General features: G+C 54.8%; 1 protein-coding gene across 5 annotated transcripts in view; it reads left to right on the forward strand.

Annotated features, from left to right (window-relative positions):
- The window catches only part of SLC1A7 (solute carrier family 1 member 7), a 50,752-nt gene extending 31,803 nt beyond the window's left edge, over positions 1 to 18,949 (forward strand). Inside the window, exons 4-11 of one of the 5 annotated variants that reach the window (XR_001886111.1) lie at positions 5,020 to 5,062; positions 7,225 to 7,447; positions 12,550 to 12,649; positions 13,321 to 13,554; positions 15,354 to 15,520; positions 16,198 to 16,332; positions 17,132 to 17,234; positions 17,902 to 18,949. Coding sequence is in view for 4 of the 5 variants with exons in the window: in XM_017874608.1 (XP_017730097.1) it covers positions 5,020 to 5,062; positions 7,225 to 7,447; positions 12,550 to 12,649; positions 13,321 to 13,554; positions 15,149 to 15,520; positions 16,198 to 16,332; positions 17,132 to 17,234; positions 17,902 to 18,120 (1,429 nt within the window). In the remaining variant the exon portion in view is untranslated. Of the gene's footprint in view, positions 1 to 2,080; positions 2,092 to 2,418; positions 2,454 to 5,019; positions 5,063 to 7,224; positions 7,448 to 12,549; positions 12,650 to 13,320; positions 13,555 to 15,148; positions 15,521 to 16,197; positions 16,333 to 17,131; positions 17,235 to 17,882 lie in introns of those variants that run through there. The other 4 variants (XM_017874608.1, XM_017874610.1, XM_017874609.1 and 1 more) reach the window with 4 other exon arrangements.
- Positions 18,950 to 20,429: the final 1,480 nt, after the last annotated feature.

Below are 20,429 nucleotides of genomic sequence, written 5' to 3' on the forward strand. Positions count from 1 at the left end.
CCTCTGTTCCCGCTGTATCGTGGAGTCGAGAACAGCACCTGGCACCGAGTGGGTGCACAGAGTTTGCTGAATGCACATATGGGTTTCAGGTCATCAGTGGCATTGGGGTCTGACCCCCAGGAGGAGCTGGAATGGTCCAGGGAGAACGTGCCCAGCAAGCAGGTGCAGAGGCCTAGGACAGGCCTTGGCTCACGGCCGCACTGTGGGCTTTGCACAGCAAACAGAGCAGGGGCAAGCAGAGAGACAGGAGGAGAACTGGGCGAGTGGATATCCTGGAAACCGAGGAAAGAGGAACTTCAAGAAACCTCATTTCTAAGATCTGTTATTTCTAGGATGTGGTGATTCATGGTTTCTTGGATCTTAATGATTCAGAATGGCTTCTCCACGTGGTAGAAGGAGGTGTCGGTGCTGCTGCCTCACCGCTGCCTGCCCCTGCTCAGGGGCTCCGGGGCTCCAGATCAAACACACGTGCCACAGTCAAATGTTCCAGAGTGTTTCCTGCTCTTGGGTTGCTTTTCACATGGTGAAAATGGATCCTGCTGCTTAGAACAGAAAATTGATCCTGCTGCTTAGAACCGCACCCCCTACCCCCCAGCCCTACCCCACCCGCTTTCAACCCTGAGGCAAGTTGTTCTGCAAAGCTGGGTGTTGGGCCTCGCTCTCACAGTTTCTTGGTCAGAGAGCGGGGCTGCAGGGAGAGAACACAGGTGTCCTGGGACAGGAAACCAGAACCTAGGAGACCTGTGGCCTCATCTCCACTCTGACAATAATAAGTCACTGTGTGGCCCTGGGCAGGCCAGTTCCCTGCTCCAGGCCTCAGTTTCCCCAGTGATTTTCAAGATGCCATCTAGCTCTGTGGTTCTGAAACTCAAAGGCCAGTGAGGAGGCTGCAGGGCGTGAACCGAAGCTTCTGGAGGAGGGTTCTGGGAGATGAGGTTGGGAGGGCTGGGCAGAGTCCAACCTCGAAGACAGGAAGCCCAGGTTGAGGGGCTGGCTGTTAGGCTTTCAGAATGGGAAGCTGGTGGGTTTGGGAAGGATGGATTAGAGCAGGGTGGAGTGGACAGAAGGTGAGCAGAGGCGTGGATGGGGTGCCCTGGGAGGGGCACAGTCATTTCCATTCCATTCAGCCCCCCTGTATTTAGCTGCTGCTCTGGGTGAAGACATTGTTCTGGGAGCTGGGAAGCAAGCACAAGTGCCCCTCACACCCCCACCCCAGGGCTGCCCACCATCTCAGGACAGATGGACAAGTGGGTGCACTGACGGCCACTCCTGATGCTTTGAGAGGCTGTGAAGGAGATGGGGACACTGGCAGTGAGGGACCAGGGGCCTCCTGACCCTTGCCCGGGCCCAGAGCAGGTGTCTACCAGGCACTGAAGACTGAACAGAAACACAGATGACCAGGCAGAGAACTGAGAACCAGGGCAAGTGGGACAAATGAAAAGTGGGAGCCCACTGCGTGGGGACATAAGGCACACCTCAGGGGCAAAGATCTGCATCTATGTCTCAAAGATGATTCCAGAGGAACACAATGGGCCATGTCCCTGAATGACCCGCCAAGACAGGAATTCATTTTCCAGGGCTCCAGCGGGGACTCCAGAACACTGGCGCCTGCTCCCAGTGCAGCGTGCAAAACAGAAACCCAAGCAGAGCACTAATCACGGCTGGCTCCTTCTCTTTTTTTTTTTTTTTTCCAATCTTATTAAAACACCACGGAGATTAAGTAATGACTGGGCTCTATTTATAGCTTCCAACTACCCTCTCAGGGATTGGAAGAAGCTTCCAGGAGCTGTGCTTGGGAAGGACAATTCCCACCTTTAGGACTTGGTTTGGGGACATGTTATTAGGGGTGGGTTTGGAAGCATCTCGGTGAGAATTTGCAAGTAGCAAGTGAAGAGGGGAGCTGAGAGATGCACACTGGCTCTGCCTGGAAAATGTGCAGGGAGGCGCAGGGCAGAGTGTGTGGGTATTTGATAGGCATGGCTATTAATGTCCCCAGGCACGTTCTGTGTTTTATGTAGCTGCCTCCAGGAGCACAGACCTCATGGGACAAGCAGAAAAGTCTTCCCGTGAAGGCTCAAAGCCAAAAAAAAAGTATATTTCCCCATTTAATAATCAAAGGTATAATTCTTGATTAAAATCTGCAGGATAAATTCATTGGTTATTAGTATGAGAACACACGAGTCAGGACTTGCTTTTGGCTGCCAGATCAGCAGAGGCTTAAGTAAGGTAAAAGCTTGCATTTGTTCCTGAAGAGCAGTCCAGAAATGGGAGGTGGGCAGCTGGCAGTCGCCAGGGTCCCGTGCCCCGCCCACCCGTGTGCTGTGCCATGCTTAGCACCTGGCTTTCATCTGAGTCTCATGGTCCACGAAGGTTGCTCAAGCTTTAGCTGTTATCTCCATGTTCAAGGCATAAAAGAAGGAAGTTGGAGGAATGGATCAAAGGGTCCTGGCTGAATGGGCACCTCCTTAAGAGTTTTCCAGGAATCACCACCCAACAACTTTCACTCACTTCTTGATGGCCACCCTATTCGCAAGAGAATCAGCGTTTGATGGCAGTCCCATTTGGTCCCCACGACATAACAGGACTTCTATTAAGGAAGGATGGGAGAAGGGAGACTGCGTAGGCAACTAGCTAACCCTGCCAGGGCCCACATTTAAAATGATTGTAACTGTAAAGGAAGTTGTAAATAAATGTCTATACAGGTACAAGTTCCATTTGGCTTCTTATGACCTTCCAAATGTTCTCCATGTGCGTGTGAGCTGAGTCTTGAAAGATGGGAAGAGAGGAACTGAGGACAAGAGTGAGTAGGAGGCAACCCAGGTGGAGGCAGTGTGGGTGTGGGGCCGCAGGCTGGAGGAAGAGCAGGCACGCAACGGAAACCTCTTAGCAGATGCTAACCTCGGAGGTGGCATTTCTCACAGGACACACTCCTAGAAGGGGACTGTGAAGACAAAGATATAAATGCTTTTAGAGAAAGGCTGCTGCCGGGACCATGTGAGGGTGCCCATCTCACCAAACCTCCCACACTGTGCATTGTCGTTTTAAAAATACTTTGTCAGTTTGACAGGTGGAAATATCTTGAATTTGTTGATGAAACTAAACATTTTAAAAAGCATTTTTGGCCATTGACTTTCCTTCTTTTGTAACACGAATTGCCTGGTCGTATCTTTCCATCATTTTCCTGTCGGGTTTTTGTGGTCTATTGGTTTACGCAGCAAATATTTACCGAGTGCTTGGTATGTGCTGGGAACTCTTCCCAGGGCTGGAGACACAGCAGTGAACAAACACAGAGTTTCCACCCTCCAGGGAGCTGATATTCTGATGAGAGGAGCTAGTGAAGGTAGAAACCAGGCCAAGATTTGTAAAAGCTCTTAGTAGATTTAAGATGGAAGTGCTTGGTCACACAGTCTGTCCAGCTCGTCACTCACTTTGTGGTTTCAGCTGTATTGCAATATGTCTTAGAGAGCTTCTCAAGCATTCAGCTTTCCATTTTAGCCTAGTTTTAGGTTTACGGAAAAGTTGTAGACAGTACAGAGAGATCCCACACGCCCTTCACCTGGCCTCCCCTGATGTTAGCGGCTTACATAACGCGGGTACGTTTGTCAAAACTAAGAAATTAAATTGGTACAACATTATTAACTAAGTTACGGATCTCGTTTGGATTTCATCAGTTTTTCCACGAATGTCCTTTTTCTCTGTTGCAGGATCCAATCCAGGATGCTATGTTGCGCTTTGGGATTTCTTTATTTTCATGTAGTAAAATCTATTAATTTATTGCTCGTTTTGTTCTTAGAGAGTCATTTCCTATACTGAGACCTGATAAGATCTCAACCCGTATTTCTTCTAGCTTTTTATGGTTTCTTTTTCTTTTTTCTTTTTTTTTTTTTTTTTTTTTTTTTGACAGAGTCTCACTCTGTCCCCAGGCTGGAATGCAGTGGCGTAAGCTCAGCTCCCTACGACCTCTACCTCCCGGGTTCAAGCAATTCTCCCGCCTCAGCCTCTTGAGTGGCTGAGACTACAGCAAGCACCATGACACTCAGCTAATTATTGTATTTTTTAGTAGAGATGGGGTTTCGCCATATTGGCCAGGCTGGTCTCAAACTCCTGACCTCAGGTGATTTGCCTGCCTTGGCCTCCCAAAGTGCTGGGATTACAGGCGTGAACCACCGTGCCCGGCTGGTTTCATTTTTCAAAGAATGATTTATTTCTTTAAACCATTTGGAATTCATTTTGGTGTAAGGATCTGACATCTATTTTTCCAAACAGTGGGTCAGCTGCACAGTATTCTATAAAGAATCCTTCATTTCCTCACTGATTTGTGAAACAACTTTTATCAAGTACGAAACACTTAGATGTGCTAGGTTCTGTTTCTGGGCTACAGCTTCCATTACAAGGACTATTCCATTGACTGCTGTGTCAGTATCACAGTTTTGACAGTTATATCTTTACAGTTTTTTATCTGGTAGGAAAGACTCCTCCACCTTTAGTTTTATAACAAAATATGTTACTAAGAATAATGAGCCCACCTATGTGAGAGGTCCTGTGTTGGACCCCACAGATAGGACATGAACAACCAAGTCCCACCTGCAAGGCGGCCACTGTGTGGGGGAGGCAGACAGGTGAGCCAGCGACCGCACGGTGGTTTGCGGAGTGGCAGTGACCCACACACAGAAGGGCCACAGAGTCTTGTGGGGCAGTCAGGGAGGGCTGGACAGAGGAAGAGGTGCTTGATCTGTGGTAGATTTGAGGAGTTCACCAGACAGAGAGGCAGGCAGGGTATTGAGGCAGAGGGAACAGTATAGACAAATGCCTGGCTCTGGAAAGTATGTGGTACAGTCTGGGGGCGGCAGGTGCTGGTGGTGTGGAGTGTCCATGATGTAGGGGGTGAGACCTAAGAGGAGGCTGGCCTGAGGAAGGCCCGACCACCAAGGGAGATGTTCAGATGACCCCAAGGACATGACCCCCAGGGCCCTCCTGTCCAGGGCTCTGGAATTTTTCAATTGCTGATTCTCTTCCCAGGAACATGTTCCCAGCCAACCTAGTAGAAGCCACATTCAAACAGGTGAGTGAGTCCATGGGCGGTGGACGGGAGGGAAGGGGCAGCCGGCAGGAGGGCAGGCAGCAGGGCTAGTGGCATGGCTGGGATGTGACAGGTGTGCCGGTCAGTCACGCTGTCTCCTGGAGGTGGGATGCTAGAGGGGAGGGCACGTTGGGGATCCTTAGAGCCCCCCATGGCCACATCCCTGTCCTGGGTTCCGGTTTTCATGATGAAAAAGTGTGGGGGTGGAGAGAAGCCTTCACTGAGTGCCTGCTCTGCTTACACATACACCCTCTCGCCCATCCTCACAGTAACTCGGCACTAGCCCCACTTCCTGATGAGGAAACTGAGGCTCCGAGGATTTCAATGATTTGCCCAAGGTTATACCACTAGTAAATAACAAAGCCAGTAGGTAAACCCAGGCCTATCTTCTGAGCCTGTCTTCTCTTTCTTTTTAAAGTAATCATTTCCCCCCAACAAGAATAATAATGATGTTCACTGTAGAAAATAGGAAAATACTGAACAATACAAAGTAGAAAACAAAAATCATCTGTAGTTCTAGTACATAGTCCCTGGTAGCAGACAGAATATTTCTAGTCTTTTTCCTCTATATATTTTAAAATAATATTATAATCATAGTGCATATACAGTTTTCATCTTGCTTTTTTTCACTTCCATTATATCATGAGCATTTTGCCCAGATATGAAATATTTCTTAAAAGTATAATGTTTAGTGGTACTATAATGGCCTGTGATAAGGCTAGGCTGCCATTTATTGCCCATTCCCCCTTTCAGTGTTCCCTTAGGTTGTTTTCAAAGTTTTTCCTTTGTTGAAATTGTGGTGAATGTCCTTGTGCATCAGTCTTTGCCTGCCCTTTGAATAATTTCCAATTCTGTTTTCCTTTCTAAACTGTCAGCTGTTGGTTGACTTAATCCAGAGTTTCCTGAACCCCTTTCCTGGGCTGGGCCCTACGTTGAGCCTGGGGACACAAGGAAGTGGCTGAGGGGTAGAGAGGAGGCTTCTGAATAGGGAGCTGTGAAAGCTTCGGCAAGTCGCTGCGTCTCTCCTGACATGTATGAAATAAGCCAGATTGTGAAGGGGACCGAATCCTAGGCTAGGGAGTTTCTACTGTGATTGGGAATCATTGAGGGTATGAGAGATAAAGAGAAACAATGTTGCTCTACTTTGTAACTATCTGGAATGGCCTTTTTCTTTTGGCAAACTCCTACCCATCCTTCAGGACTCAGGTCAAATGTCCCCTTCTTCGTGAAGCTGTCTATCTCTTTCAGCCAATTAGTCACTCCCTCCCCAAGGCAGAAATCATGTCAGGTTCATTGTGTATCTCCAGCAACCAGCACAGAGTGTTCAACAGGATGATGACGATGATGATGATGATGATGATGATAATGGTAGCAGTAATGCTTCCATGGGGCTTAATATGTGCCAGGAACTGTTGCAAGCACTTTATATACATCGTCTCATTTCATTTCACGCGGTAGATGCTATCACGATGCTATTTTACAGAGGAGGAAAAGAAAGCAGAGACTTCAGGTCTCATGTGTTTCCTGGGTGGTTGGTCTTATCGATGCAGTGATGTTTGAAGAGAGAGGAAGCTCCCTTGTTGGGCTCCCAGTACCTGAGGGATGAGGGGGTGAGACCCATGAATGCTCTGGGGGCAGAGAGGGAAAGGTACGTGGCTCAGGAGGGTCATTTTCTCGTGCATGGGCTTCATCTCATCAACAAGGCTTGGGGCAGGCTATGCTTCTTCAAAGAGAAGGTCCAAGTTTCCACCTGGTGGGCGGCAGGGCCAGTGGGCCACCAGGTGGATGGATACTGGATGATTGGGAGGGGACAGATGGGTGGATGAAGGGTTACCTGGGTGAATAAGGGGCTGGGTGGGCAGTTAAGAGGGACTCAGATGGGGTGATGAGGTGTAGAAGGAAGAAGAGGAATGAAGGCAGGAGGCAAGGTGGCTGGGTGGTGTGGTGGTAGAGGAAGGAGTTGCAGCTCTCTTTGGATAAAATATCAATAGCAATCCCTGCTCTGCCTGCCTCACAGGGTTACTGTCAATCAAGTAGGATAGGAATGGATACAAATGTGCCTTCAAGATGCTATTATTCTTGTTGTTAATATTACTAACCACCCTTGGCCCTGACTTCTCTCTGGGTGGGGTGTCACCCACCAGTACCGCACCAAGACCACCCCAGTTGTCAAGTCCCCCAAGGTGGCACCAGAGGAGGCCCCTCCTCGGCGGATCCTCATCTACGGGGTCCAGGAGGAGAATGGCTCTCGTGTGCAGAACTTCGCCCTGGACCTGACCCCACCGCCCGAGGTCATTTACAAGTCAGAGCCGGGCACCAGCGATGGCATGAACGTGCTGGGCATCGTCTTCTTCTCCGCCACCATGGGTACGTGCTGCCCACCTGCCCAGTGGTGCCATGGAGCCGGGCCCCCAGCCCCTCCTAGCAGCCTGCTCCTCCACCTCTTACTGAGGTCTGGGGAGAATGCTAGAGAGGTTTACTGTGAAAAACTGGAAATACTGATCAGCCCTGTTTATTTAAATCCCGCACCTCCCCACCCCACCCCAGAGACTTCTCCCTGGCACCTCCCGCTCAGGCCTGTCTGGGCCATTTCTTAGGCCCACAGCTGGCATCCCTGCCACACCCTTCCCTTTGCTGCCCTCCTCTGGGATGCCAAGTCCCTCGCCTATGCAAGCAACTTGGAGGCCCACACCTTGGTTTTTAAATTTTGTGTTATTTTTCTTAAAGAGGGGTCCCAAATTATACAAGCTTCAGACCCCACAAAGCCTGTGGAGATGTCCTGCCTGCCATCCCCGACTCCTCCACTGGGTTTTCTTGTCAAGGAAAAGACCTTACCGTCCTCGTTCGTGCAAAAACTCTGGGAGTGACTTTCTACCTCATCCTATGCCTTGGCCCCCACTTTTGCATCCTGTCGGGTCTGCCCCCAAGGTCCCCTCCAAGCCACATGTTTCCCTCCTCTCGGCATCACTGCCTGGGTCAAGGCCGTGTGGTCTCTTACCTGGTTCCAGTGAAAGCTGCCTAGAAAGCTTCCAAGGCTGTCCCTGCTGGTGTCTCCTATTCAGGAGGTCACAAGTCTGATCGTGCTCTGCCCATTGCCCCTGGAAAGGGACTGAACCCCTAGTGCCAGCTGAAGAGCCCTGTGAGACTGGCCCGTGTTCTCTCAGCACAGCCCCGCTACTCACAGCCACTGCCTCCCTGAGCCCGACTGCTTTTGCCACTCCCCCTCCACGTTTGTCATCTTCAGGGTGCTCCCCACAAGTGCCATGCCCTCAGGAGGGTCCTCCCCAGACTAGGCCGAGTGCCCCAGGCTACACTGCCTGGTTATTCCGTGAGCACTAGACTAGATTGCGAGGATATCATTGCTTGCTGTCTGCACAGCCACTTCCAGCCCCACGCAGGCAGATGGGCTTGTCTCCATCCACCCCAGAGCCCACTGCTGCCATGGCCAGAGCAGGCACTCAGCAGACCTGGTGGGGAGATGGGTGGGTGGCTGGGTGACAATGGGTAATGGAGTTCTTCTCATCTGGGCCAAAATGCCAGGCGTGAAGAGGGGCCAGGGCCTCAGTGAGCCAAGTGTGTGAAACGACAATGTCTGAAAGTGCCTTTCAGCACATCTGACAAGCAATCCCCAAACGCAGCCTTTCTCAGGGCCAGCAGCACAAGAAAAGGGCATCTACTGGCAGAGCAAAAGAACTGGAGACCCTTGGACTTAACTCACTGAGTGTTCACTGTGCATGTGTAACTGTCCGTGCATCCATGAACATTTGTGTGAGTGTACCAAGGTGGGGCGTATGAGGATACCGAGGCGGGGTGTGTGAGTGTACCAAGACAGAGTGTGAGTGTACCAAGACAAAGAGTGTGAGTGTACTGTGGCGGGCGTGTGAGTGTACCCAGGCGGGGTGTGTATGTGTTCCGAGGTGGTGTGTGTGAGTGTACCAAGGTCAGGTGTGTGAGCATACCGAGGAAGTGTGTGTGAGTGTAGCAAGGCAGGTTGTGTGAGTGTACTGAGGTGGGTTGTGTGAGTATACTGAGGCAGTGTGTGTGAGTGCTACAAGCGGTGTGGGGGTGGTGGTGCATGTGTGAGTGTTCTGAGGGGGGTGTATGAGTGTGCTGAGGTGGTGTAATGTGAGTGTACCAAGGTGGTGGGGGGGGGTATGTGAGTGTACCGAGGCAGGATGTGTGTTGTATCAAGGCAAGCTTGGAGTGTACCGAGACAAGGTGTGGTGAGTGGGTACTCATATTGGGGTGTGTGAGTGTACTGTAGATGGTGGAGTATAACGAGGTGGTTGAGGGTGAATGTACAGAGGCGTTGGTTCTGAGTGTACTGAGTTGGGGGTGTGAGTATACCAAGGTGGTGTGAGTGTACCAAGGTGGGTGTGGTGTGGAAGTGTACCGAGGAAGGATATGTGAGTGTACTGAGGAAGGTAAGTGTACGAGAGCAGTGCCTTCAGTACTGAACAGGGGTGTGCCAAGGTGAGTGGTGAGTGGTAAAAGGAGGGGGTGGAGCGTACCGAGGTGGTGTGTGAAATGTACAGCGGTTGAGGTACCGAGGAAATTGTGTGATGAGTGTACCGAGGTGGTGTAGTGTACCAAGGCAAGGTGTATGAGTGTAACCCAAGGTGGTGTGAGTGTACATGAGGCAGTGTGAGTATACAGAGGCAATGGGTATAGAGTGTACTGAGGAGTATGTGGTCAGTGTACCAAAGGCAAAGTGAGGTAATAATGGCGGGGTGTGTGAGTGTATCAAGGAGGTGATGAGTATACCAAGGTGGTGTGAGTGAGTGTAACCAAGGCAGTTGAGTGTACTGAGGCGAGGTTGTGAGTGCTCGGGGAGGGGTGAGTGTACCGAGGCGGGGTGTGTGAGTGTACTGAGGCAGTTTGTGTGAGTGTACCAGGCAGGTGTGTGTGTTCGAGGCAGTGGTGAAGTGTAATGAGAGGTGGTGTGTGAGTGCATTCGAGGTTGGGGTTGAGTGTACCTGAGGCAGAGTGTTGAGTGTACCAAGGCAGGTGGAATGTAATGAGGCAGAATGAGTGTATCAAGGTGGTGAGGTGGTACCGAGGCAGTGTATGTGGTGTTATTGAGGTGGGTGTGTAAGTGACCAAAGTCGGTGTGGTAGTGTACCAAGGCGGGTGTGTGAGTTAACTGAGGCAGGGTGTGGAGTGTACCGAGGCAGGTGTGTGACTGGATACCGAAGAAAGTGAGTGAAGTGTACCAAGGCAATGTGAGTGTACCAAGCGGTAAGGTGTGAGTGTACCAAGGGCCCAGTTATTGAGTGTACTGAGGCGGTATGAGTGTACCAAAGCAGAGGAAGTTACCGAGGTGGGGTGTGTGAGTATACTGAGGCGGTATGTGTGAGTGTACCAAGGCAGTGTGTATGTGTGTACCAAGGTGGGGTGTGTGAGTGTACTGAGGTGGGCCATGTGAGTGTACGGAGGCAGTTGTGTGTAACGGGCGTGGTTCTTGATGTATTGAGGCAGGGTGATGTACTGAGACAGGGTGAGCGTACCGAGGCGGGTTTGGGAGGCACCGAGGTAGTGTGAGTGTCACGAGGCAGAGTGTGTGAGTGTACCAAGGGTGGTGTGAGTGTACCAAGGCAGTGTGTGGCTTTGTTGGCTCATGCCTTTGTGTGTCCACATCTGCCAGTGCCTGTGGTAGTGTGCACGTGTGTCTCTGTGTCCCTGCATCAGCGTGTGCCTGGCCTGTCTGTGCCTGTGTCTGTGCGTGTGCACCTGCATCCCTGTGTTCCCCCATCAGCGTGCGCCTGGCTTATGTGTGCCTGTGTCTATGTGCACCTGTGTCTGTGTGTGCTCATGCCTGCGTGTGCCCACATCTGCCTGTGCTCACGTCTGTGTGCAGCTGCATCCCTGCGTCCCTGCATCAGCATGTGCCTGGTCTTTCTGTGCCTGTGTCTGTGTGCACCTGCTTCTGTGTGTGCCTGTGCCTGTCAATGCCCACATGTGCCGGTGCCTGTGCCTGTTGGCACAGATACCAGTGTCTGCCCATGTGTATGAGTGAGCACACTTGTAGAGCGGCTCCGAGCAGGGCTTTCTTTGGTTCCCACAACCCAGCCTCCTTTCCCCACGCTATCCCTGGGATATGGCTGGTGCTAAGGTCCCGCTGGCCCTGCCGTGAGGGAGCCGCCTCACCACATCAGGGTTCCATGCACACTGGCTCCCAGCAGCCAGTCCTTGGATGCCCCTGAGAAAATCCAAATCGGCCTGAGGAGGGGCAGGAAGCCGGTGCGTGGTGGTGGTGGAGCCTGGGGAGGGTGGAGCCAGCAGGGGAATCTGGCTCCACATCAGCCAGGTGGCAGGAAGACAGGTGGACAGGGGTAGGCCCAGGGTCACCTCCAACTCCAGCCTCTCCTACCCACCCTGGCAGGGCCCCCACCTCACCCCATTACCACAGGGTAGCTGCTCCAAGGACTGTGTGGCTCAGGCTTCTCAGGACAGGGAAAGAGCCCTTCTCTGGTGTCCCACAGTCCATGGTTTGAATCCCACCCTGCCTCCCTGGCTGAGCCCCAGCACCATGACAGTGGGCCTCAGACGGCAGCTGCAGAGGGTGCCCTGCTCCCCTCGTCGGTCTCACCAGGAGCCAGGGCAGCCACTCAGTCCGTGTTTCAGGACTGGCCTGATGGAGCTCACCCCACGGAGCTGTTCCCACACCACCCTTTCCTGGTGTGTGCGAGCTGGGGAGGAAGGCCTGGAATGCCGGGGGAGGTACCAGGAGCATCAGGGAGGGCTTTTAGTCCTCACTCACCATTGATCACTGTGCATCTAACATGCTCCAGCTAAGGAGATGCAGTTCTTGCTCTCGCTGAGCTAACCTCGCAGAGGAGACGGGGAAGAACCCAGACAGTTATGTTGTAAGAGGCCCTAAGAGGTGAGATACTGAAGAATAAGTGGGTGTTTGCAACGGGGAGTGGGGATGGCTTCCAAGCTGTTTGGAGAGCGGGCAGCCAGTGCCTGGGGCATTGTAAACAGCCTGTGCAAAGGCCCTGCGGCAGTGAAGAGCTGGACTCCCTCCTTCCAGAAACTTAAAGAAGGCCAGTGGTGCCAGGGCACAGTGAGATGGGCAGGAGAAGGAGGGAGGGGCAGGCAGGGCCCACTCGAGTGGGGCTGAGGCATCAAGCTGGGTGAGGCAGTGGGGAGCTTGTCATGGCCTAAGTGCACAGCAAAGCCGGGGCGCGCTTGGCAGGGAGCATTTTTATCTCGAGGAGATGACATTGGCTGCTTCGTGGAGGAAGGTGAGAGAGGAGGAAGACGTGAGAGCACTGTGGGGTCGATGGTGGAGTGGAGGAGGAGAGAGGGAGAGAAGGAGAGAGGGGGATGTTGGAGCATCAAGGCTGCTGGGAAGCCAGCCATGCTGAGACCCATGTGGGCCTGTGGGTCTGTCCCCGCTTTACCACAGTGTGTCTGCACCCCCGCATGGGGCATCCGTGACATGCTCTTGTGTCTGTGACCCGCAGGCATCATGCTGGGCCGCATGGGTGACAGCGGGGCCCCCCTGGTCAGCTTCTGCCAGTGCCTCAATGAGTCGGTCATGAAGATTGTGGCAGTGGCTGTGTGGTAAGCCTCCTCATTTACCCACCTCACCCCAGCCAACCCTGGGTGGATGGAGGGAAGACATGACCCCACCCTCTTCTCCCCTAAAGTGAGCAGAAAGCTGCGCCCAGGCTCAGCCCTGGGCCAGGGCCTCCGGAGCTACATGTGTTTCCATGGGTCCCCCAGCCCCAGCCAGGCCTGGCTCCAGCCCTGGGCCCCCTGCCCCTTCCAGCCTGGTCTAAGAGCTCAGCCCGGCTCTGCTGCTCTCCTGGGCTCAGTTTCTCCATCACGAGGAGACTTATCAGCTCAGCTTCTGCAGAAAGGAAAGCTGGCGGTGAGAACCAGCTGCTATTCCTTGGTCCAGAGTTCAGAGTTCAGGAGCTCAGTGGGGAACACAGAGGTAGGCCTGCCCAGGCTCACTGTGTAGGCTCTGGTGTTGTTGGGCCTAAAATGGGGGCCTCCTGAAGGCAGGGCAGGGGAAGGAATGGCAGAGGTTGTCCGGGGCTGGGGCGGTGGAGGTAACGGTATGAAGGACGCCATATGCTGAGCCTGGGCCGGGCACCTTGGCACAGTCTCGCTCTGTCCTCGCAGGAGCCCAAGGAGGCTCAGGGAGAAGGCCGCACAGCGATGTAGGGCTGGGGCCGAGGTGTGCCTGCCTGCCTGGTTCCTGAGCCTGGCTGCCCCGCCGCCCCCAGGTATTTCCCCTTCGGCATTGTGTTCCTCATCGCCGGCAAGATCCTGGAGATGGATGACCCCAGGGCCGTCGGCAAGAAGCTGGGCTTCTACTCGGTCACCGTTGTGTGCGGGCTGGTGCTCCACGGGCTCTTCATCCTGCCCCTGCTCTACTTCTTCATCACCAAGAAGAACCCCATCGTCTTCATCCGCGGCATCCTGCAGGCCCTGCTCATCGCGCTGGCCACCTCCTCCAGGTAGCCCCAGGGACGGACAGGACGATGGGGAGCTGGGAGGGGCTGAGTCCTGTCCGTCTGGCCAGTCATCATGTGTTCATAGCCACAGAACCACCAAAGCACCAGTGTGGCCCACCTCACAAACACGGGGATGGCTGGGGCTAGGGTAACAAGACCGACCGGGCGGGGGCGGGGCGGGGGAGGGGATACTTTCGGCCTCTCTCGAGGCCTCCCCGTCCCCGATGGCCCCAGTCCTCAAGCTCACTGAGTCCCTGTCGGGGCAGCTTCCGCGCCAGGGCAGACACACAGTGCAGTGGATTCTGTGGGAAATCACATCAGCAATGCTGCCTTTTGCCCCACAGGGTGCTTCTCCTGCAGTTGGGCCCTGCGTTGCTCTAGGAGCTGGGCCTGTCCACTGCTGCTGGGATGTCCTGGCTGGGTGCCCTGTCACAACCTTGGCAGTGTTGCTAGACCTCAGGGACTTGATTTGAGCCATGGCTCTGTCATACACTTGCTGTGCCTGGGCATTGCTTTCCTCATGCACAAACTGGGGGAGATTCCAGCTTCCAGCTCACGGGTTTGCTGTGGAGGTTGAGCTCCTCCTTGCCAGGCTGGGCCAGGTGAGCCAGCACTTGGCCTCGAGGATCCCAAACCACAGCCCAATGCAGAGACCTCGGGAATTTAGAGTTGTGCAAACCACGTCGTTGGTAGAGGGGACAGGAAGGAAGTGGTCCCTCATGGAGCATTTAGTGCTGTGAAGGCAGGGTGGCTCTCCCCATGGCAAGTGTCTGAGCTCCACATTAAGGGAGTCACAGGAACTTACCCCACATCTTTCTGGCACTGAAGTCCTCACTCTTCCCTCCAGCCCTCACTTGGGCCTCAGCTTCTCCATCTGTAAAATGCCCTGCAGGCCTCTGTACGCGGCAGTCATATGACACCCACCCTTGGCAGCAGACTCACCTCCTGCAGGACTCAGGAGGAGCAGATTCCAGTGAAGAAAAGCCCAGGAGCCATTGCCAGGAACACCTTCCTGAGGATAGGGGGTCGGGGGCAGGACAAAGCCCCAAACATGCCAGTTCTCATGCCAGGGGCCAAGCCTGCCAGAGCCAGCAGCCCCCTGGCCATCTCCCACCAGCAGGAACCGCAGCCTCAAGCCCAACAGGTCTGGAGCTCCTGAGAGGCTCTGACGAGTAGAACTGGCCTTCCAGGCAGAGGCCCAGGAGAGAGGAAGACTCGGGGGCCACACCAGCCTGTGTTTTAGTCCCAGCACTGCCACTAGGAACTCTCATGATAAACATAGTAACAATAATAGCCATGGTCACCATCGACTGAGTGGGCTCAACGGGCCAGGTGCTGTCCAAGCCTGTAGTCATTTAATCCTCCTAGTAGCTCTGTGACCCCGGTCTTTTTGGGACAAAGATGCTAAGGCACAGGGTTCAGGAACTTGCCAGGGCCACTTGACAGGAGGCTGGAATCTAAGCCCAGGCAGCCTGGCCCAGGGCCCTGCTGCTCAGACTTCCATATCCCTTGGCACAGCAGTGTGACACGAGTCAGCCCCGCCCTCTGGGCGTCCGCTTCCTCATCTGTAAAATGCACCCAAACACCTCCCTCATAGGAAGAACCAAGTGAGAGCACTGCAGTGCCAGTGGTCCTTCCCTCCTGCCGGAGCAGTGTCACAGGAGCACAAACACTCCTGGCGGGGTGGCTGCGTAGGGTGGGGTGAGCTTCCCAACGGAGGCCCTGGCCATCCTGGAAGAGGGTGCTGGGCAGACACCGGCCCCTCTAACCGTAGCTCAGCCACACTGCCCATCACCTTCAAGTGCCTGCTGGAGAACAACCACATTGACCGGCGCATCGCGCGCTTCGTGCTGCCCGTGGGTGCCACCATCAACATGGACGGCACTGCGCTCTATGAGGCCGTGGCCGCCATCTTCATCGCCCAGGTCAACAACTACGAGCTGGATTTTGGCCAGATCATCACCATCAGGTGCACCCTGACACTGCACCTGTGTGGATGGGGCGGGGGCTGGAGGCCTTGAGGATTCCCAGGCTCCGACGCCTGAGGGGTCTCTGAGATGAGCAAACCTGGGCTTGGGGCATGGCAGGCAGAGGACCAGGGCTGGGAGCTCTGAGCCTGGAGGACAGGCTGGGAGGGAGGGCATTGCTGGTGGGCACAGGGCAAGCAGAGGCCAGGGACAGGATTCAGGGCCTCGGAGAGGAAGCCGGTGCTGCAGGAGCCGAGGAAGGGGTGCTGGGGTGGGGCTGAGGCTGACGGAGCCCTCACAGGCTAGCCAAGCACACAGGTCTGACCCTGGAGGCCAGGCCCCAGAGGGAGGCAGGCAGAGCTACGTGGTGGTCAATCAGAGTCCCTGGGCAGCTCCATAGCAATATAGCTTCCTGGAACCCACAGAGACACAGCTCCAGACACAGGTGTTTGCACATCCCCCAGGGGTTCTCCTGAGGCTAGGAATGGGGGTCCATGGGGCTGCAGGACTGTGAGGAGGGACTTGTCCCTGAGAGCTTCCTGGTGTGGCATTCCTACCCACCTCCCACCCCAAATGGCTGTCTCAGAGGCCCTGACACTCCACCTCTTCCTTGGAGCCAGACCCTGACAATGCACCCCGCCCCTCCTGCTGCTCCTCTTCCCCTTCCCACCCCCTGCAGTATCACAGCCACTGCAGCCAGCATTGGGGCAGCCGGCATCCCCCAGGCCGGCCTCGTCACCATGGTCATCGTGCTCACCTCCGTGGGACTGCCCACCGATGACATCACCCTCATCATTGCCGTTGACTGGGCTCTGTGAGTGGACTTTATCTCCAGCTCTAGCGCTTTGGGAGAGGCTGACTTCAGGGTCAGCAGGGATCAGGGTGAGGGGCTGAGTATCTTCCCCAGGGTAGAAGGCTGGGGACTGCCCTGCTTGGCACCATGGGAGTGTGCGACTCATCAGCATAGGCCTGGCTGCATAGTTTGCGGAGTCCAGTGTTCAAAAATGAAAATGTGGAACCCAGTTCAAAAACTGTAAAGGCCAGGCATGATGACTCACGCCTATATGTCCCAGCACTTTTAGAGGCCAAGGCAGGAGGATTCCTTGAGCCCAGGAATTCAAGACCAGCCTGGGCAACATAGCAAGATCCCCATCTCTACTAAAAATTAGAAAAAAAAATTATCTGGGAGTGGTGACATGTGTCTGTAATCCCAGCTACTTGGGTGGCTGAGGCAAAAGAATTGCCTGAACCCGGGAGATGGAGGTTTCAGCGAGCCGAGATGGCGCCACTGCACTCCGGCCTGAGTGACAGAGTAAGACTCTGTCTCAAAAAACAAACAGCAAAAAAACCTATAAAGAATGTCAGGACAGAAACAGCAGAGGATTAAACCAAGCCTGACACTTCTAAGCATGGGGACCTGTCGAACCCACAGCCACAAGAAACTGCTTCAATGATGCCAAAGGGTGGGCTTGGGAGGAGCCAGGAAGCCATCTGGCTGCAGGCTCTGCATGACAGCTGATCACCGGCTGTGCTGTGCTGTGGTGGGTTGAGCACTGCCCTCTTCCAGCTCCCCTTCAAGTGCCCACCACTCATCCCCCACCTTGGCTCACCAGGGACCGTTTCCGCACCATGATTAACGTGCTGGGTGATGCGCTGGCAGCGGGGATCATGGCCCACATATGTCGGAAGGATTTTGCTCGGGACACGGGCACTGAGGTGAGCGCAGTGAGGTCCAGAGGCCGCCAGGAGGGTGGAGCCAGGCGGGGTGGGCAGGGCACTAGATCTTCCACCAACCAGCTGGGCAGCCTCCAGCCAATCCCTCCCTTCATGCCTCTGGGCCTCGGTCTCCTCATCTGTTACAGGGTGACTAATTCCTCTAACATCTATTTATTGAGCACCCGCTGTGGCTGGTGCTGATACAGACACAGGAGGAACAGTGGAACAAAATATGATAAAATTCCCCGCCCTCATGGAACTTACACTCTAGTGTAGGGATGGTCTGTCCCGTTTAGCCACGATGTGAGCATTTGTAGGTTTGTGCAGGCTGTGTGGGCTTCAGGCTCCTTCTACAGGCAAATGGAGAAGGCTGTCCCCGCATCATGGGGAAGAAGCTGAGGTCAGGCAGGGGAGCCACTGATTCCCCAGCTGGACCCTGTGGATTAAGTCCCCTCCTCTACTAAGGCAGCTCTAGTGGGAGGCAGGACAGCTTGGGAACAGGAGCCCAGGGAGGCTGTGACCTGCCAAGGTCACACAGCATGTCTGTAGGAAAATCCATCTTGTGGTTCCTAGCCCTGAGCTCATTCTGCCCCACTGGCCCTCAGTCCTCCCTAGTGTCTAACCTTGTTCCCTCCTGCTGCTACCAAGGCCTGTTTCCCTTCACCAGAAACTGCTGCCCTGCGAGACCAAGCCAGTGAGCCTCCAGGAGATTGTGGCAGCCCAGCAGAATGGCTGTGTGAAGAGTGTGGCCGAGGCCTCCGAGCTCACCCTGGGCCCCACCTGCCCCCACCACGTCCCCGTTCAAGTGGAGCAGGACGAGGAGCCGCCCGCTGTGAGTCTGGACCACTGCACCATCCAGATCAGTGAGCTGGAGACCAATGTCTGAGCCTGCGGAGCTGCAGGGGCAGGCGAGGCCTCCAGGGGCAGGGTCCTGAGGCAGAAACTCAACTCTCCAACCCTCCTGAGCAGCCGGCAGGGGCCAGGACCACACATTCTTCTCACCCTTGAGAGGCTGGAATTTACCCCGCTTGACAGAAAATGGATCTCAGAGAAGGGAAAGGCCGCACTGGGGAGCCCCAACCAGGGAGTGATGGGCCCGGCATTGCCCGAGGCCCCGCTGTGACAGTTTCCCTGGTGTGAGCCCGGTGAGGGCAGCTGGCAGGGGTTATCCGGCCCCACTTTCTGGATGACAGAGCTGAGGCCCTGAGAGCCGAAAACACTTGTCCAAGGTCTCACGTTAAGGTCAAGACACTAACTCAAATCTTTCAAGCCCCGCCTCTCCTCTTGGAGGACAGGGCAGCCTGTAGCTGTGTCCAGACCCAGGCCACACCCCGTAACAGGTGGCCTCAGCCACATAGCTCTCCCCATGGGGAGCAGCCCAGGGCCGAGCCCCACTGCCTTCCCCAGGCCACAGTGCATCCAGTCTCCTGTCCCTCCACGTGTCTCTTGCAAAGCTCCTTGGATGTGGAGATAGATGTCTTTACTAGAGTTGAAAGGCCCCCGTGACACATCCAGGTCAGCCTCCCACGGGATAGGTAGGCAAACCAGGACTCCGGGAGGGAGGTGCAGCCAGGATGCTCTGGTGGACCTGCCGATGGAGCCCTGGTGTCAGAACTCCCCAAAGGCCTGTGCATCCAAGTGGAGTCAGGTTTTCTATTCCTTTCTGTGTTTGCAAAGTCAGTGTTGACTAAATAAAGTTATTTTGTTTTTTACTTATTGTGGGCTTCAACACCTTATGCTAGCCAGTGAATATGATATTAGCTACTGGGCTAATTAATACAGGCAGCCAGAGTGCAGACGGGCCTGTCTGGGCAGCCAGGATATGGACAGGCCTATGCAGGTGGCCAGAATCTAACAGGCTTGTCCATGTAACTGGAGTATAGACAGGTCTATCCAGGCTGCCAGTGTGTGGACAGGCCTGCCAGTGTATGGGCAGCCAGAGTGCAGAGGAGTCTGTCCTGGTGGCTGCAGTAAGGACAGTCCTGTCTGAGCTGTCACATGCAGAAGACAGAGTACAAGCTAGCCTACCCAGGAGCCTATCTCAATAACCACAGGGCAGCAGGGCGTTGTCCAGTGTGGACAGACCTCTCTGCTGTGGTCTAGGCTCTGCTCTGCCGGCAGGACCTTGAGATCGGTCCCCAAAGAAGAAACACATTTCCTTCCCAGTCTGGCTCCTTGTGGTGAATGCTTTGCTTTAGAGAGGGACGTGCCCAGGGACATTTCCAGATGGTCTCCCTCATTCTCCCACCCCAGGCTGCCTCCAGAAGGCCTGCAGGGCACTCAGAAGGGCCCTGGCCACACAGCCTGTTCCAGATATGCCTTGGGGAGAAGATACAGCTCCTGGGTCTGGAGGGGCTTGCACCATGATGCCCATGAAGACACTGAGGCCCAGGGAGGGGACAGGCCTCCTCCAGTTCACCAGCGTCAGGAGGGCACCTGCTCCCAGCGCCCCACTCCTGAACGCCTTCCGCCCTCCTCCCAGGGGCGGAGTCTGAGGAGTCTGGGAAGAGCATGACCCCAGGACACCTCCTCCCACTGCAGGGCTGGGGGCTGTAGGCCTCCATGAGAGCATCCTTCCTTCGCTGAGGCCTCCTCACCTGGGAGAGGTTAGATGTCATCCAATGAGTCATTCCACCTTCATGCGGACAGGCTTACCAGCCCCTTCTTGGTGTCACATCTCTGAGACCCCTTGAGCAATCGAGTCTGTCCCAGCACAAGGCAGGAGTCTGCTCTTTAGTGGACTTGATAGGTGCATCCTCACACTCCTCCAGCAGCAGGGAGGTCACCACTTCCCGGGCATCTCAATCCACCGTGGGGCAGCTCTGCCCATCAGAGGCTCTTCTTAGCTCAGAGCTGGGTACCACCTCCCAGTGGCTTCCTCTCCCACTCCCAGCTCTGCCCCCCACTGGGGTGGGGAGCACACTGAATACATCTGTTAGCTCTTTCCTGGTAAGGTCTGCAGAGACCTGGGCCCCCACGTCAGCTCTGCTCCAGCTCCCAGGCCTGCCTCCAGTCCCCTGCTGTCCTCTAAGGGACAGAACCCACTGGTAACGCCCCCTCAGTGAAGATGACCCATGACCCTCCAGGTGAGCCCTTAACAGGCCCAAAGCCCAGGAGGTCCTTTGCTTGGATGCTCCACCTCTGGGAATGCACAGTGAGCTCCCTTGCCGTGTGTGCTGGTTCAGGCCTCACCTG

This window comes from Rhinopithecus bieti, unplaced genomic scaffold (assembly GCF_001698545.2).
Source record: "Rhinopithecus bieti isolate Rb0 unplaced genomic scaffold, ASM169854v2 scaffold_7684, whole genome shotgun sequence".
Lineage (NCBI taxonomy): Eukaryota > Metazoa > Chordata > Mammalia > Primates > Cercopithecidae > Rhinopithecus > Rhinopithecus bieti.